Source organism: Saccopteryx leptura, chromosome 1 (genome assembly GCF_036850995.1).
Source record: "Saccopteryx leptura isolate mSacLep1 chromosome 1, mSacLep1_pri_phased_curated, whole genome shotgun sequence".
NCBI lineage: Eukaryota > Metazoa > Chordata > Mammalia > Chiroptera > Emballonuridae > Saccopteryx > Saccopteryx leptura.
The window spans coordinates 72,809,072-72,826,113 of NC_089503.1; the positions used below are offsets into that span (position 1 = coordinate 72,809,072).

Here is a 17,042-nt window from a genome sequence, read left to right on the forward strand (position 1 = left end):
GCCCAAATTTCCCTCCGTCCCATAGTTCAGCAGAGAAAAAAACCCCAATTATGCTGGTTTGTCACCTCATCAAAGCTGACCACAGATGCATTTTATATTCTGCCCCCTTTTTTACCCCATCTCACCTTTAGTCCATTTGGTGCGTGGATCTTTCAGGTGCACCTTTGAGCCCTGCTGGGATTTCTTCACTGCATTATTATTGTTCAGTTTGTTGAAATTTCAGGGGGATAGATCAGGAGTATCTCTCACAGCGCCATTACTCTGATGTCATTTCCCTGTTCATTTTTTTTTTTTTTTTTCATTTTTCCGAAGATGAAAACGGGGAGGCAGTCAGACAGACTCCCACATGCGCCCGACCGGGGTCCACCCGGCATGCCCACCAGGGGGCGATGCTTTGCCCCTCTGGGGCGTCGCTCTGTTGTGTCCAGAGCCATTCTAGCGCCTGAGGCAGAGGCCACAGAGCCATCCCCAGCGCCCGGGCCTTCTTTGCTCCAATGGAGCCTCGCTGCGGGAGGGGAAGAGAGAGACAGAGAGGAAGGAGAGGGGGAGGGGTGGAGAAGCAAATGGGTGCCTCTCCTGTGTGCCCTGGCCGGGAATCGAACCTGGGACTCCTGCACGCCAGGCCGACACTCTACCGCTGAGCCAACTGGCCAGGGCCTCCCTGTTCATTTTTTAAAAATATTTTTTCTTTCTGTTCTAGAATGAATAATCTCTATTTATTTATCTTCAGGTTTACTGCATCTTTCCTCTCTTATATGTGTTGTTTTCAATTTCAAAATTTCCATTTTTTCTTTTTTTTTTTTTTTTTTACGGAGACACAGAGAGAGTCAGAGAGAGGGATAGACAGGGTGTCAGACAGGAACGGAGAGAGACGAGAAGCATCAATCATCAGTTTTTTGTTGCGCATCGCGACACCTCAGTTGTTCATTGATTGCTTTCCCATATGTGCCTTGACCGCGGGCCTTCAGCAGACCGAGTAACCCCTTGCTCCAGCCAGAGACCTTGGGTCCGAGCTGGTGAGTTTTTCTTCACACCAGATGAGCTCGCGCTCAAGCTGGCGATCTCAGGGTCTCGAACCTGGGTACTTGACATCCCAATCCGATGCTCTATCCACTGCGCCACCACCTGGTCATTTTTTAATTGTTTTTATTTTTTGCTAAGACTTTGTTGTTCCATCAATGGTAAGTTTAAGTGTTTTAACTTTACCTTATGGAGTATATTCAGTAGTTATAATACTTTATAGGTTTTGTCGGGTACTCTGATGGTACATCTGCTAGTCTTTTCTTTGAGAAATCACAATTGCTTTGTTCTTTGCAAGTTGAGTAATTTTGATTTGATCCTGGTTGTTTTGAATGTTACATTGAGTATTGACTTTTTTTTTTCCAGTGATTGTAAGCAGTCACCCTGTTATGTTCAGACTGCAAGTTTTGTCTCGTCTTCTGTGGGCAGTTAGTTTCAATATCAGTTCTGTGTTTGATGCTACTTTGGGTCTGTCCCATTTATGTGCCACTCATGGGTCATTCTAGGACTTGGGTGGCAATTTTAAATGTAGTTCTGTTCTCAAAGCTTTGCTTTACTGCTTGGGTCTGTCTGTGCCTATGCTCATTAGGAGTGAGCCCTGTACTTGTCCAGTTCAAACACAGAGTTAGGGTATCTCCTTTTCTAGCTTGTCCTTCTTGGGATTGCGCCCATATTCTCTGACTCATTGGCTCTCCTTTTCCTGGTTTTCTGGCCAAAATGATGGGGTTTCTGACTTTTAGTAGCCTACAATGCTGCCACAGTTGCAGACACTCAACAGAGCCTACTATTGGGACAAATTGGGCATAACAAAGGGAATGTAAAAAATAATGGGCATTCTTCCATTCTCCTTTCGACTACTGAGGTTCCCTTTCCATATATCTTTGACAAGGAAAACGGAATTTCTTTCCCCGTTTTAACTACTAGCACTGCTGCTGTTTCATCTTATAATAGGGGCCTACCCTTGGAACAGAATTAAGGTGAAAAAAAAAAGATAAGACTATCCCAACAACCAGGAATTAATTCCCCACACATTCTTTGGCCTACTTGGGCCGTTGCTGTTTTCTGTGTAGAAAGGTCGAGTTTCTCTCAGAGGCTTGTTCTCTGTGCTGCAGCTGCAGTGCATGAGCCCTGAACTTATGAAATGGAATTAGTGAGCTGGGAAAAGGTTGGGCTATATAGGCAGCTGTATGGAGCAAAAGAGAATGACAAAGGTCTTGGTTGCTATGGTAATACATTTGTATATTTTGAAGACATATTATTAGATTTGTATCATGCACTGCTTCTTTTGCAAGAAGCAGTTAGCTAAGTCTCAGTTTTCCTATTTTTTGTTTTGTATATTACCATCAGAAGGAAGGAAAGCAGCTGTTGCTTAAAAGCCTCAGTGTTTATATTTTTCTTCTCTGGTCAGGATAAAAAGCTGGGGAATAATTTTTCATATGATTTCTGAAGACTTTTGCTAACTTAATCTTGAAATAATGTAAGCTTTCTATTTTTCTGATTGACATATCAAGAATTTTAGCATAAATAAATGGTCATATAACATAATGTGCTAGTTGTAGTTTACCATTTTACATAATATCTTTTGAATTTCCATTTGATTGGACTTTCCTAAAATCTCTCGAACAAGCAACATCTGGCCTCTGCGTTCCCTGCACCTCTTGTTAAGTGGCTCCAGGACTAGCACTAGTGGCAGCCGGTCTTGGTTTGCAGCTTGGCCTCTACTGGGTACCTCCAAGCCCAGCACAAGTAGCAACTATCTGCAGATTGCTTTGTATCTTGTGACAGATGGCCCCAGGCAGGGCAGAAGCAGTGGCTGTCCTTTCACCTCCTGGGAGGCCCAGAGTCAGTATACCCTGTGGACAGCTTTAGACCATGCCAGAATATAACCCTACCACCTTCACGAGGGACACACTCTAGGGGTGGTCTTGGTGAGCACCATAGCCCTACTTAAGCAAGTCTTGCTTGGTCTGTAGGGTTGACTCCTGTATAGCAGCTCCTCCACTGTCACAGTGGGCCCTAGCAGCTGATTGGCGTGAGGGTCAGTTCCTCCTCGTGACACCAACAGCAGTCAAGACTCAACTACCACAGGACAGTGCACACAGCCTACACAGGGTACACCTGGAGTGCCCAGCTTGAGTGACTGGGGAGGCTGCACCACTGGACCCTGTAGGACACCTACTACACAAGGCCACTCGACCAAATCTAGGAGATGCAGCAGCTCTACCTAATACATAGAAGGAAACACCAGGAAGCAGCCAAAATGTGGAGACCAAGATACATGTCCCAAATTAAAGAATAGGAGAAATCTCCAGAAAAAGAAATAATGAAATGGAGGCAAGGAGACTACCAGATACAGAGTTCAAAAACAATGGTTATAAGGATCAAGGAACTTCATGAGAACTTGAACAGCACTAAAAAGACATAGAAATCATACAAAACAACCAGTCAGAAATGAAGGATACTCTAACTGAAATGAAGAATAATTTAGAGGGAATCAACATTAGAATAAATGATGCCAAGAATCAAATCAATGATTGGAATATAAGGAAGCAAAAAAACACAATCAGAAAAAGAAAATTTAAAAGAATTGAGATTGTGTAAGGATCCTCTGGGATATAACATCAAGCATACCAACATTCACATCATAAGAGTGCCAGAGGGAAAAGAGAGAGAGAGAGAGCACAAGAAATTGAAAACCTATTTGAAAAAATGACAGAAAACTTGAATAACTTGGTTAAGAAATAGACATATAATTCCAAGAAGCACAGATAGTCCCAAATAAGATGAAACCAAGGAGATCCACACTAAGACACATCATAATTAAAATGAAAAAGGTTAAAGACAGAGAATCTTAAAAGCAGCAGGCATTTATTTACCTACAAGGGAGCTTCTATAAGACTGTCAGCTGATTGCTCAAAAGAAACTTTGCAGGACAGAAGGGATTGATAAATACTCAAAGTGATGAAAAGCAGGAACCTACAACTGAGATAACTCTCACAAAGCTGTCATTTAGAATTGAAGGATGACAGATAAAGAGCTTCCCAGACAAGAAAAAGCTGAAGGAGTTACCACCACCAAACCAATATTACAAGAAATGTTAAAGGGTCTTCTTTAAGGATAAGAAGGAAAAAGATAAAAAATATGAACAATAAAATGGCAATAAATACATATCTATTAACAATTATATCTTATAATCAAAATAAATGAACAAGCAGAACAGAAACAGACTCAGATACAGAGAACATTTTGAAGGTTGTCAGATGGGATAAGGGTTGGAGGGATGAATGAAAAAGTTGAAGGGAGTGAGAAGTACAGATTGGTAGTTACAGAATAGTCATTTGGGGATGCAAAGTACAGCATAGGGAATATAGTCAATAATATTTTAATAACTCTGCACGGTGTCAGATGGATATAAGATATTGGGATGATAACTTAGTTATATAATGTCCAGTCACTGAGTGTACACATGCAACTAATAATATTGTATGTCAACTGTAATTAATTAAAAAATGGTTAAAAAATAAATTGCCACGAGGTGCAATTTTTAATTGTAATCTGATGACCAACTTTTAAAGTATAATTTCAATTCTTCATTTTCTTAGATATATTAATAGTAATAAAATTAATTTTTGGAGCATTTACAGTTTTCTTTGAGTTGCTTACTGTTATTATCCTTATTTTCCTTATGATGAATTTGAACTCAAAGAAGTGAATTTGCTTGGCTGAGGTCACATCACACATCTTACAAATGGCAAAGCTAGAATTTGAACCCAATAGTCTGTTTCTAAAACCTGCTTTCTTAACCTTTCTGCTGTATTGTTATATATTTTGCAAGGTACTTGGAATATAATAAAAGATGTAATTCATACCCTCTATGCCTCACTGTTTAGCTTGTGAACCAGAGCAATAAAGAGATAGTTATAGAACAGTGGTCAGGTACTGTGACTCTGACATAGTTTTGTTTTTCCTAGTCACAGCTGTGTTTAAGGCTTATTCATTTTTGATCTTTTATTAGTCCATTCCTTAATTTTACATTTGAAAAATCAAAATTAATATTTCTCAAACATCTTTTCATCTCAAAGTGCTGTCCTGAACTAAGTCTTGGATTTAGTATTTTACATTTATCTAGCTCTTTACAGAGATTTTCATATATCTTGACACCTGCATTTACCACCATACGAAGACTGGTTGATATTATGAGGTCAGAGTTTAGTAGTTTAAGTGACTTGCCCAAGGTTGCCCAGATACTAAACAGTGGAAATAAGATCACTAGAAATGTATTGCTTTACTGTTGAGTTTTTGTAAATACAATTACTTTTGTATTTATATTTATAAACTTGATGTTAAATTAACCCACTGAAGTCTTTCTGTAATATGATACTTGATATTATAATCATACTGCTTTTCAAGGTAAAAGTATATCAAGTATATATTTCTTCATGTTAATTTTACTTTTTTTTCTTGGTTTAATGAATTAAGAGGCATTATACTGTAAGAGTATGAGTCTATTGAATCGGAATTATTTTTACTCTGGGAGCTACTCAGGGTAGTACTACTTGTTGTAACATTTTACATTGTTCCAAATTGTGTTTTAAATCTGTTTTTAGTGTAACAAAAATTGATACTTTTAAGTTTTTACTTACTACCAAACAGTACATGTGCATGATAGAACATTAGAAAAAAAGAAAAGCACCCAGAGATTATTACTGCTAATCAGTCATATTTTTTCGGATCTTCTTGGATTTGCAGACAAACATAAACACAAGGATCTAGTCCAGAACTCTGCATTTGTTATTGCTAGATTGCATGTCTCCTAAGTCTTTTATCTAACACTCTTCTTAAAAGCAGTCTCTCTTGATAACCTGTTTTTAAACAAGGTCCTATAGGTGTTTTGTTTTTCTCTTGTCACTAACACAAAATGTTTAATGAATGTTTTTAGTATTTTATCATTAATCATTTTAGTTGTTACCAAAACTCAAGGACAAGGAAATTTTAATCAAGAATTTGCTCATAGTAAATTTACAAATGCTGAACATTAACACTGTATCTCATTGTTTTTGACACTTGTTAGTCGTTGTTGGAGTACAAGTAAATTAAAAGCAGTCTTTTTAGTAGAGGTCAAAAGAATGTTGTACACTCCAGTGCTTCCCTGTAGAATCAAAGGAAGCTGAGCTGAATTGACCAAGTGCTATTAGAATAAGACATTCTTAAAAATGTTGGTGGGAATAGCTGATGAAATAAATCAATTTAGTTGGAAACAGAAGATTGAATTTAGTATTCTTCTTCTCTGGAGAAAGTGCAGAAAAAGAAATAGATCTTCAAATTGCCTGGGTTTTGGGGACACAAAAAACTAAGTAATTTGATCTAATTTAGTTGTTGCATACTATCCAAAGGGCTTGCTGCCTCTGCCTTTCCCATTTTGTCCCTCATGTATACACGGTAACTAACATGACTTAGATGAGTACTGTTAACAATCACATTCCTAGATCAAATAAGGAAATACAAGTATATCATTGGTGTTTTTTTACTTAATAAAAATTTCCCTAAACAGTTCTTTTAACATCTAGTTTTATATAGTAAAAATCTGGCATAGCAAAGTCATTCATTTATAATTTGATTTTTGTTGGGTATGTGAATAACCCCCTCTCTCTTCCCATTAATGGCCTGCTTAACTCTCATCTCAGTAAGTTACAGATTGGAGTTATACATATATTGTGCTACAGTCACAAAATTTAGTGTACTGTTTTCTCTAAAAGTTTAAAAAAATTTTTAACTCAGCATTTAGACACTAACTCCCCACCAGCTTGTGTATGTGTGTGAATATTTTAAAGATTATTGTTCATTTTAAAATGTTTGAAAAAATTTGCTTTTATTTCTAAGTTACATGCTGTATTTTACCAATAAAGTTAAAATAAACTCCTTAAAAGAGTTACCTTTTAATGTGTCCCATCTCTAGCCTTGCTCATTTTTCCTTGTCAATTCTTCAGCTATGAATTTTGTAAACCATGATTTGGAATAACAAAGATTTATGATTTTCAAACTTAGCTGGGCTTTTAGTATTGCTTAGCAGTTCTGTGTTCCATTCCCTGTGGAACATGTTACACGTGCATTACATACTCTCACCCCTGTCCCTAAGTTAGTGTCTTTTTTTCATTCTTAGAAGACTATTCTATCCCCTATTCAGAGAAGGGGGGAGGGGTCAGGGAGGAAGGGAAGTAAAGGCAGAGAGAGGTCATATTACATGCATATATTTGCCCCTTTCCCCTTCTAACATAGCTAACAGATTGCTGTGTGTGCTCTTAATTTTATCTTCTACAGGAATCTCCTTCGGACAGTATTAATTTTCCTTCCCGTATCTATAACTTTTTACGCTGTATTGACTGCTTCTATTTTGCCATTAAGAACTTGTTCAAATATCTTCTAGAATAAAAAATATCCTGTTACCAGTTTTCTCTTAACTCTGGTCTAACAACTCCATCTCATTTTTCACCTTTTTATTTTTTGTGGTTTTTTGTTTTTTTTTTTTAGATTTTATTTATTCATTTTTATTAGAGAGAGAGGGGAGAGAGAGAGAGATGGAGAGATAAAGAGAGAACAGGGGGAGGAGCAGGAAGCATCGACTCCCATATTTGCCTTGACCAGGCAAGCCCAGGGTTTTGAACCGGCGACCTCAGCATTCCAGGTCGACAGTTTATCCACTGCGCCACCACAGGTCAGTATTTTTATTTTTTGAGAGAGAGGCAGGGAGAGAGGGACAGGAACATCTAGCTGCTCCTGTACGTTTCCTAACCTGGGAATCGAATCAGCAACCTCTGTGCTTTTTGCGCTCTGGAACAACACTTTAACCAAACAAGCTATCTGGCCAGGGCTTAATTTTAATTTTATTGTTTTGAGACAGAAAGAGGAAGGAGAGAGAGGGGCAGGGAAAGGGAAGCATTCATATGTTGTTCTACTCAGTCGTGCATTCCTTAGTTGTTTCCCATGTGTGCCCTGACTGGGAATTGAAGCCTCAGTCTTATTTCAGGATGAGGCTCTTAACTGACTGAGCTAACTGGCCGGGGCCTCATTTTATTTTATTTTTTACCTTTACTGCCACTCTTTTTTGTTTACTTACACTGTTTGCCTCTATGTCCTCTGATTCAGTCCTCAACTATATGTGTATTTTCAAATTTTTGTGAAGTTATTAGGGTGACATTTGTTAATAAAATTATATAGGTTTCAGAAGGACAGTTCTAAAATGCATCATCTGTATATTGCATCGTGTGTTCACCTCCCAGTCAGGTCTCCTCTCATGACCGTTTGCCCCTGTGCCCTCTTCTACCTCCCCCACCTCTCTTTCGCTCTGCTAATCACCATGCTGCTGTTTGTCTATGAGTGGTTTTTTTCATTCTTTTTTGTTTAATCCCTTCACCTTTCTACTATTTTTTTATATGCACCATGGTTAAAATTGTGATGTATTTGACCTCTTTGTGAAATTAGACACTTACGATTCCTTATTTCTTTATCAGTTAAAAAAAGTTTTGACCAAGAATTCACATGTAGTTTAAACAGTCAAATAGTATGCTGCAAAGCTAGTAGAAAAGGAGTAAGGACTGTACTCTACTTCTTGTCCCCAGTGCCTGATTTCCACAGAGGCAACCCAGAGGCAGCCACTCGCACCCCTTTTTATCGTTTCTTCTGTTATTTACTTCCTTATATCTAAATAAACAATGTTATACTGATTTTGCACATATACATCTATTTCCTTATGGTTTCTCCCGGTTTTCCATCTCCTATTCCTTGGGTTTCTTGAGATGTGCATTCAACTTTTAAATTTTCTTTTTTTTTTTTTTGGTTATATAATAATTCTTAAGATTTGTGGTTAGTAGAGCATTGTTTCAGTTTATATTCAATTATTGAAGGTTGGTAATGCATTTCTGTAATGCTAGATTTAAAAATTACAGCATATTTTTAACAGATGAACTTGCATCCTCTTTTTTCCAAAAATACTCATACAGTACCAAGCATGATTTTAGTTACTGGCCTTTGTATTGTACTTGGCCCATCTGAATAGGACTGAAATTCTGCTGTGGTCTGAATATTCTGTTCACCTGAAGTTTAAACCTTATTCCCCAATGTGATGGTATTAGGAATGGGGCATTTAGAGAGAATTCGGATTAGATAAGGTCATAAGGGTTTCCCCTCATGAATGGGATTTAATACCCTTATAACAGTCCAGAGAGAGCTTGTTTCTGTTTGCTCTCTGCTCTGTGAGTATACAAGAAGACAGCCACCAGGAACGTCCTTACCAGACACTGGGTCATGGAGCTTTTACCTTATATTTTCTTATAAGAGTTTTATAGTTTTAGCTCTTACATTCTGGGGTTTCATCCCTTTTAAGTTAATTTTTGTTTATTGTATAAAGTAAGGGTTCATATTCACTCTTTTGCATGTGAATATCCAATATTCCCAGCACCATTTATTAAAAGACGTTCCTTTCTCTATTTGAATGGTCTTGGTACTCTTTATTGAATATCACAGAAACTATCACTCTGAAAAATACCAGCAAATTAAAATAAACTTTGATAATAATTAGTTTGAACTCTTGATATATTAAAAAGTTCTTTCTGAAAGTGATATTCCTGGAGTGTAATTTAAAGTTTGTAGTTCCTACTGTGCCTTATTGATACTTGTCTCGAAGTTGCTAGAAATGTTTTTTACATTTTGGAGTGGGACCTACAGTTAAATACACATTATAGATGATATTTTTTTTGCTTTTTTTTTTTAATTCACAGGCCACAGAAACATTATTTAGAATGGCTGTAGCAAGAGGAGCCATCACAACGTTAAGAAATGGAGAAGTAAGATGATAATTTTGATAAAATTATTATTTCTTAATTCATAGAATGCTGTTTTAAAGTGTGATAAATTCTGTGATGCTTTATGGAAAAAAGATTGAGAAATGCCTGTTGTGCATAATATTAAGTGAATCTGACCTAAAAACCTATTTTAAATAATTCAGTCATATTGGAACATGATCTTGGCTGAAAAAGAATTGCTGAGCCTTTTAATCTTTGGTTATCAATTGTTTTATACTTAGAAAGGAAATGACATCTTATTTAATAACAACTTCTGCAAATATTTATATTTATAATGAAAATAATTTCATACTTTTTCTTTTCTTTCTATTTTATGTTCTACAGTTCCAGTACTTTTTTCTTAGAATAAAATAATTTAAAATGTTGACATTTATTACAGAAAAAGACAGATAGAATGAGAGGGGTAGAGGATAAGAAGAAGGAAAGGGGAGATAGAGAAATGGATATTAGTCTGCTATTCTGGTATTTGAGGCTTAATTAAGATACAGAGTCTAAGTTTTGACTTTTGTAAAAGTTGTACCAGTTTTTAAAAATATTCTGCCATCTGAAAAAAATTTCCACTCAAAATTATTACCAGCCTAATTACCAGTTTGCTTTATAACCCTTATTGGTTGATATATCTGCTTGTTAGGTGAAAATGTAGTCATTTGCAAATCATATACTCTTAAATGACAAATCACTTTATATTAATTTGTAACGTTTTTGTATGAAAAAGACTTAGGTGACCCCTTGTATTCTTAACAAACTGCATGTGTATGTGGTACCATTTAAAGAAAAGATTCCCATTAATACAGTCAGACATAGTTACTACCTAGTATGTGTCAAAATGAATTTTATATTTTAGTAATTACTATGTGTTTTCTCATGAGGGGAATGAATGTTTTGACCTTTATGTTCTGTAATAAGAAGGTTGGAAAAATGTATGCATGGCAGTTTTTTGAGAAATCTTCTGAATATACCAGCACATATTGGATATGTACATATTTTACTTAATGGTGGTGAACTAGTTAAAGCAACTGGCTTTTGATCCATATTAACCCCCAAACTGCTACAAGAGACTTACCTGATTAAAAGGTATTCATGTTGGACAAAGTATTTAAGCACTCTGTGACCTTCAGTTTCTAAAATGAGATTGAAAGATGCTCATTTTCCCCCCTTATATTTTAAGATCCCTAAAACTGGAGTGTGTCTTCTAATCAGTGGCACTTCATAGTCACCATTTGCTACTTTTCACATTTTAATACCCCTTAAATTGTGAGTTTTCTTGTGTCTGTAGTATTTTAGAGTTGATAATATGTGACAATATTTTATAGTTTAAAAACTCAGATGACATACAGCAAATATTCAGTAAATGGTAGATAGAATAGGCCATTAATTAGTTTTAATTATTTGACTTTGGAAAGTAGAGAATTAAGACAAAACAAATATATTATTGAATATGTATATATAAGCAGCATACACATATTGCAATGATGGTGAGCTAAGTGCTATATAATGTGTGGTTCCTGCCTTTGGAGGAGCTTATTCTCTGCTGGAGAAAATAATTATATCAGTGCTTGAAAAAGAACCTGGGCCCTGGCCGGTTGGCTCAGCGGTAGAGCGTCGGCCTGGCGTGCGGGGCACCCGGGTTCGATTCCCGGCCAGGGCACATAGGAGAAGCGCCCATTTGCTTCTCCACCCCCACCCCCTTCTTCCTTTCTGTCTCTCTCTTCCCCTCCCGCAGCCAAGGCTCCATTGGAGCAAAGATGGCCCGGGCGCTGGGGATGGCTCCTTGGCCTCTGCCCCAGGCGCTAGAGTGGCTCTGGTCACGGCAGAGCAACGCCCCGGAGGGGCAGAGTATCGCCCCTGGTGGGCGTGCCGGGTGGATCCCGGTCGGGCGCGTGCGGGAGTCTGACTGTCTCTCCCCGTCTCCAGCTTCAGGAAAAAAAACAACAACAAACCAAAACAAAACAAAACAAAAAAAAGAAAGAAAAAGAACCTGGAGGGAACAGAAATGCTTAGTTTTGGTGAAGTCTGGAGGTACCCGAAGTTCAGATTCTACTTGGAATGTGTTAAATTTTAGTATCAAGGCAATAATGGAGAATTCTTTGGGAAGTATGAGACAAACTAAAAGATTAGCAATATAATGGATATTTAAAACAGAGGCTGAAATCAACATCTCTATCATAATAGAAAATTTTTGATATACTAAGGGGAGGAGAGTGACAAGGAGTTTACCTGTCCTAGGTCATTTAAAACATTGCTCTATCCCATTAGTGCAAAATTATCTGTTAAGCAAGGGTTAATAAATAACCCCATGACAATGCTATCAGGTAGGAGGAATAAGGACTGGTAAATCCAAATTACAAAAATAACAGTCTTCTAGTAAATTTGTTACCTGGATGCAGGATGACAGGGAACTTTGGCAGTCTACCCTTCCCTGTATTCTGTCTCTAAAGCCTACATTTTGTCCATCTAATTGAACATTTTTGCTTTTGCATTTTAAGAAATGTTGAAACCAGAAAACATGGTTTCTCTCTCTGAAAGTAAGAAGCTAGGTTTTGAAAGAGTTTGAAACTTACTTTATAAATTATAATGAATCATTGGAAGGTTTAAGCAAAGAAGTGATATACTATCTTTTAAAATCTTTATCACATCCCTGCAAAGAAATAACTCTTATGCCCATTTTATAGATACTGAAGCTCAGAGAAGTTAATTACCTATGATCAAACACCCAAGAAATGGGAGAGCTGGGATTTGAACCCCAGTGTAAGTGTGACTCCGAAGCCCATTCATTCCACTATACAATGTAATTTCTTTCAATGTAATTCACTTACTCAGACTAGAGTTTTCTAATTATTCAGTTGTCCTATAGTTTGACAACTGAAAAATAGCATGGCAGCTAAAACTCTGAGATTATGTAATCAGCCAGATTTTTAATGCATTCTAATTATCACTATTATATTTTATTATATGTAGAGTGATGTATGACTTAAAATGAATAGAAAAAACACTAACCCTTAACCCTTCACATTTCTGTTTTGTGACTAAATGGCTACCCATGTTGATGTGCTCTTGGTACAGTCCTGTAAATGGTCTAGTTGAATTTCTGTATCTTGATTAAGTTATATAAGCTAGAAAACAGGTAATTTTCTGGGTAGAAATTTTAAAAATGTGTTTCTTTATTTTCTGTATTGGGGATTAACTTGTAAAATTATCACTGCCAATAAATAGTTATTGAATGTGCTTGTCTCAAAAATTATACTTTTATAATTTCTTTAGGAAAGCTATGATTCTCTTTACAGCTTTTCAAGAATTTATGTACAGGGTGAAACAAGTACTTTGTTAAAAAGATAAAGTTACTCTCTTAAATTTATGTATTTTGAAAATTATCCATTTTTTTTTTTACATTATTTGAGACCTGAGTAAGCCACAAATTGGTGTTTCTCATTAGATTATTATTATTATTATTATTATTATTATTATTATAGTTTAATATATTTCAATAGCAAACTTATGTGAATAGCACTGAACACAGACAACAGTAAAAATACATACTTGCATCCCTGGGCGACTGACTCAGTGGATAGAGCGTCAGCGCAGCATATGGACATCCTGGGCTCGATTCTGGTCAGGGCACACAAGAGAAGTGACTATCTGCTTTTCTCCCTTTTCTTCTCCCCCTTCTCTCCCTTTTCCTCTCCCCCTTCTTTCCCTTTTCCTCTCCCCCTTCTTTCCCTTCTCTCCTTTTTCTCTCTCTTCCCCCTCTTCCCTTCCTGCAGCCAGTGGCTTGAGTGGTTTGACCATTGGCCCTGGATGCTAAGGATAGCTTGGTTGGTCAAAGCAGATCAGCCTCAGGCACTAAAAATAGCTTGGTTGATTTGAACATCTGTCCTAGACAGAGATTGCCAGGTGGATCCTGGTTGGGGTGCATGTGGGAGTCTGTCTTACTGTCTCCCCTCCTCTCACTTAAAAAGGAAAAAGAAAAAAAAGATAGGTACTTGCATGTAGGACAACTCGCTTAGAAAAGTATAGTGAATGAAAGGGATCTGCTACACCAGTGGTCGGAAAACTGCGGCTCACGAGCCACATGCAGCTCTTTGGCCCTTTAAGTGTGGCTCTTCCACAAGATACCATGTGCGGGCGCTACTTTGATAAGGAATGTACCTATCTCTATAGTTTAAGTTTAAAAAATTTGGCTCTCAAAAGAAATTTCAGTTGTTGTACTGTTGATATTTGGCTCTGTTGCCTAATGAGTTTGCTGACCACTGTAAAAATGCTTATTTAGTTGCACCAATAAGAAATTTACTTGTAAAAAAATCTAAATGCTGGCTGGTCCAGAAATATTTAACAAGTTTATTTATATTTGTTATAACAAGTTGAATTGCTGAAACTTGTTCACTGTAACATTTTGACTTGCATTAATGCTTTATTTTTCTGCATTTATATAAAAAAAATTTCACACACAAGTAAAAATGGAAAAACTACCAAAACCTGATTTCCGTACCCTATGTTCCACTTGCAGTCATATTCTTAAGTACCTTTTGACCCCATGGGAAAAAGAATCTAACCTTCAGAACTACCAATAATAGAAAGAAGAGAAATGTTTTATTTTTTTAAATAAATTTTTATTAATGTTAATGGGGTGACATCAATAAATCAGGGTACATATATTGAAGGAAAACATGTCCATGTTATCTTGTGAAATGTTTTATTTTTTAAAGAATGAAATGTTTCCCGTCATAGTGGATTTTTAAGCATGTTTTGCATGTATGTGGGGTGCTAGCCGGATGTTTATTGGCACAGTTGTTTCATATTTGGCGTGGATAGCACACAGATTGATGTCTTCAAAAAGACTGACCAGATAGGCCTCTCTTGCCTCCTGCAAAGCACCAAGACCTGCGCTCTGGAAGTGCAGATTTGTTTTGAAGTCCTGAACAATTTCTTGTACCAGACAGTGGAATAGAAGTTTGGGAATCAAAAGTTAGGTAGACTTCTGAAAAGTCTAATTTTACAAAGTGCCTTTTACAAAGGTCGGTACTAGGCCTGTAACAATGAGATTTGTTTACTCCTCCAGTACAGGGCGCACTCTTGTGAGCATCTTTGGTAGCTAGTTGCTTCCTAGATACTTTACCAGGGGTTGAATTGTGGGCAGTTGGTTTGTAGGAGCCATGGTGTAGAGACCTCTTTACTTACCCCTCTTCTCTCTCTGCTGGTGAGCCAGAGGTGACACCGGCATTAGAGAGCAAAGTTTTGACTAAGAACAAAGTTTAGTAATTTTTTACCACAAGAAGGTAGGATTTTAAACTCTAGGTTGTTTGTTTGTTTGTTTTCAGAGACAGAGAGAGAGTCAGAAAGAGGGATAGACAGGGACCGACAGGAATGGAGAGATGAGACGCATCAATCATCAGTTTTTGTTTTTTTGTTGCAACACCTTAGTTGTTCATTGATTGCTTTTTCATATGTGCCTTGACTGTGGACCGTCAGAAGACTGAGTAACCCCTTGCTCGAGCCAGAGACCTTGGGTCCAAGCTGGTGAGCTTTGCTCAAACCAGATGAGTCTGCGCTCAAGCTGGTAACCTTGAGGTCTTGAACCTGGGTCCTCCACATCCCAGTCAGACACTCTATCCACTGCACCACCACCTGGTCAGGCTAAACTCTAGGTCTTAATTAAATCCTTTGGCTTCTTTTTATCAGCTGACACTATTCAGTTTTGACAGTAATAACAAGGAATCAATGAGTGTAATGAAGAAGCTAAATGACTTTCTAGAGCCAGTAAGTTGATTCATCTATTATAGCTATTAAGTTTTTAAATTTTATGAATTTCTAAAATATCAGGCATATTTATTTTCATTTTTTCAAAAAGTTTAATTTTTACAACTACCCTGTTTTCCCAGAAAATAAGACATCCACCGAAAATAAGACCTAGTGTAATTTTTCAAGCTTATAAAGATAAGGCTTCCCCTGAAAATAAGACCTAGCGCTTCTTTAGGAGCAAAAATTAACACGACTTAATTTTGGGGAAACAGGGTAGATTGTTGTACATGGAAATAGAGTCACAAGAAATTCTTGATGTAATTCAGAGTTTGGCTGGTTATGCTGATGTTTGTGATGACATGACTGCAGTATATTAATAAATGTTGATTTTTTGTTCAACAATAAATGTGAATTCTTGCTCATGGAAAAATAAGACATCCCCTGAACATATGACCTAGCTCGTCTTTAGGAGCAAAAGTTAATATAAGACACTGTCTTATTTTGGGGGAAACATGGTATATTTCTAGCATTACATTTGAAATTTTGGGGAAATTCATGAATGGAAGGAGAAATAATCCTTGCCTGTTCATTCAGCAAGTATTTATTGGGTGCCTTCCATGTTTCCAGCATTGTTTTAGGTGCCTGTGATCCATCAATAAGCAAAATAAACCAATATCCTTACCTTTGGGGAGCTTATATTCTAGCACATTAATAATTTAGTTCTGATTATGGAAGAAAACAAGTATGTACAATGCAACTAGAAAGTTATTACCATTACAAAGCCTCAAAAGAAGATGAGCAAGTGTATGGTTTAAAAGTACAAGTTATATAAGTAATGAAGGAAAAAACAAGTAATTATATTAGGGTTAAGTTAGTTCAGAAGATTTCTTAGGAGGTACATCTTAAACTGGGCCTTGAAGACATTTATGAGCATAATGGAAGCAGAGAGGTCAAAAGGCATTGCCAGTTAGGAGAAACAATATAAAAAGGAGCACTGTTGAGAGTTAAGGAGACGTATCTTGATGTAGAATCGAAAAGGAAAGGGGTGGAGGATGTGGTGTTGAAGGGAAGTAGCATTTGCTGAGTGCCTTTCCCAGACACTTTATAATTAGTTCATTTTTACATCAAGACAACTTTCCATTTTAGATAGTTTTATCATCATTCCTCGCAAAGGTGATATTTGAAGTTGAAGAAAGAGTAGGGTTTTTTTTATTACATTTCCTGAGAATTTGCTATATCAATGCTTATGATATTGAATAAACTTGTGGTAGAATCAAGAGTTACTTTATTTTCCTCCCGAGTGAAGTAGCCAGCCTTGCGTGGTGGGAAGTGTACTCACTAATCTCCATGCCCAGTGGCCTAGGTTCTCTTCCTGGCTTGACTAGCTAAGTGATCTTGGATAATTACCTCACTTTTCACAACTTCAGC

The 17,042-nt window shown here is 37.0% G+C and overlaps 1 protein-coding gene across 3 annotated transcripts in view; it reads left to right on the forward strand.

Annotated features, from left to right (window-relative positions):
- Positions 1-17,042, forward strand: part of TMEM135 (transmembrane protein 135) — a 379,338-nt gene that overhangs the window by 199,914 nt on the left and 162,382 nt on the right. For 2 of the 3 annotated variants that reach the window (XM_066370393.1, XM_066370402.1), the window contains one exon: positions 9,795-9,860. The exons of the other annotated variant lie outside the window; for it this stretch is intronic. In XM_066370393.1, the coding sequence (XP_066226490.1) occupies positions 9,795-9,860 (66 nt within the window). The remainder of the gene's footprint in view (positions 1-9,794; positions 9,861-17,042) is intronic. 3 annotated transcript variants of the gene reach the window in all.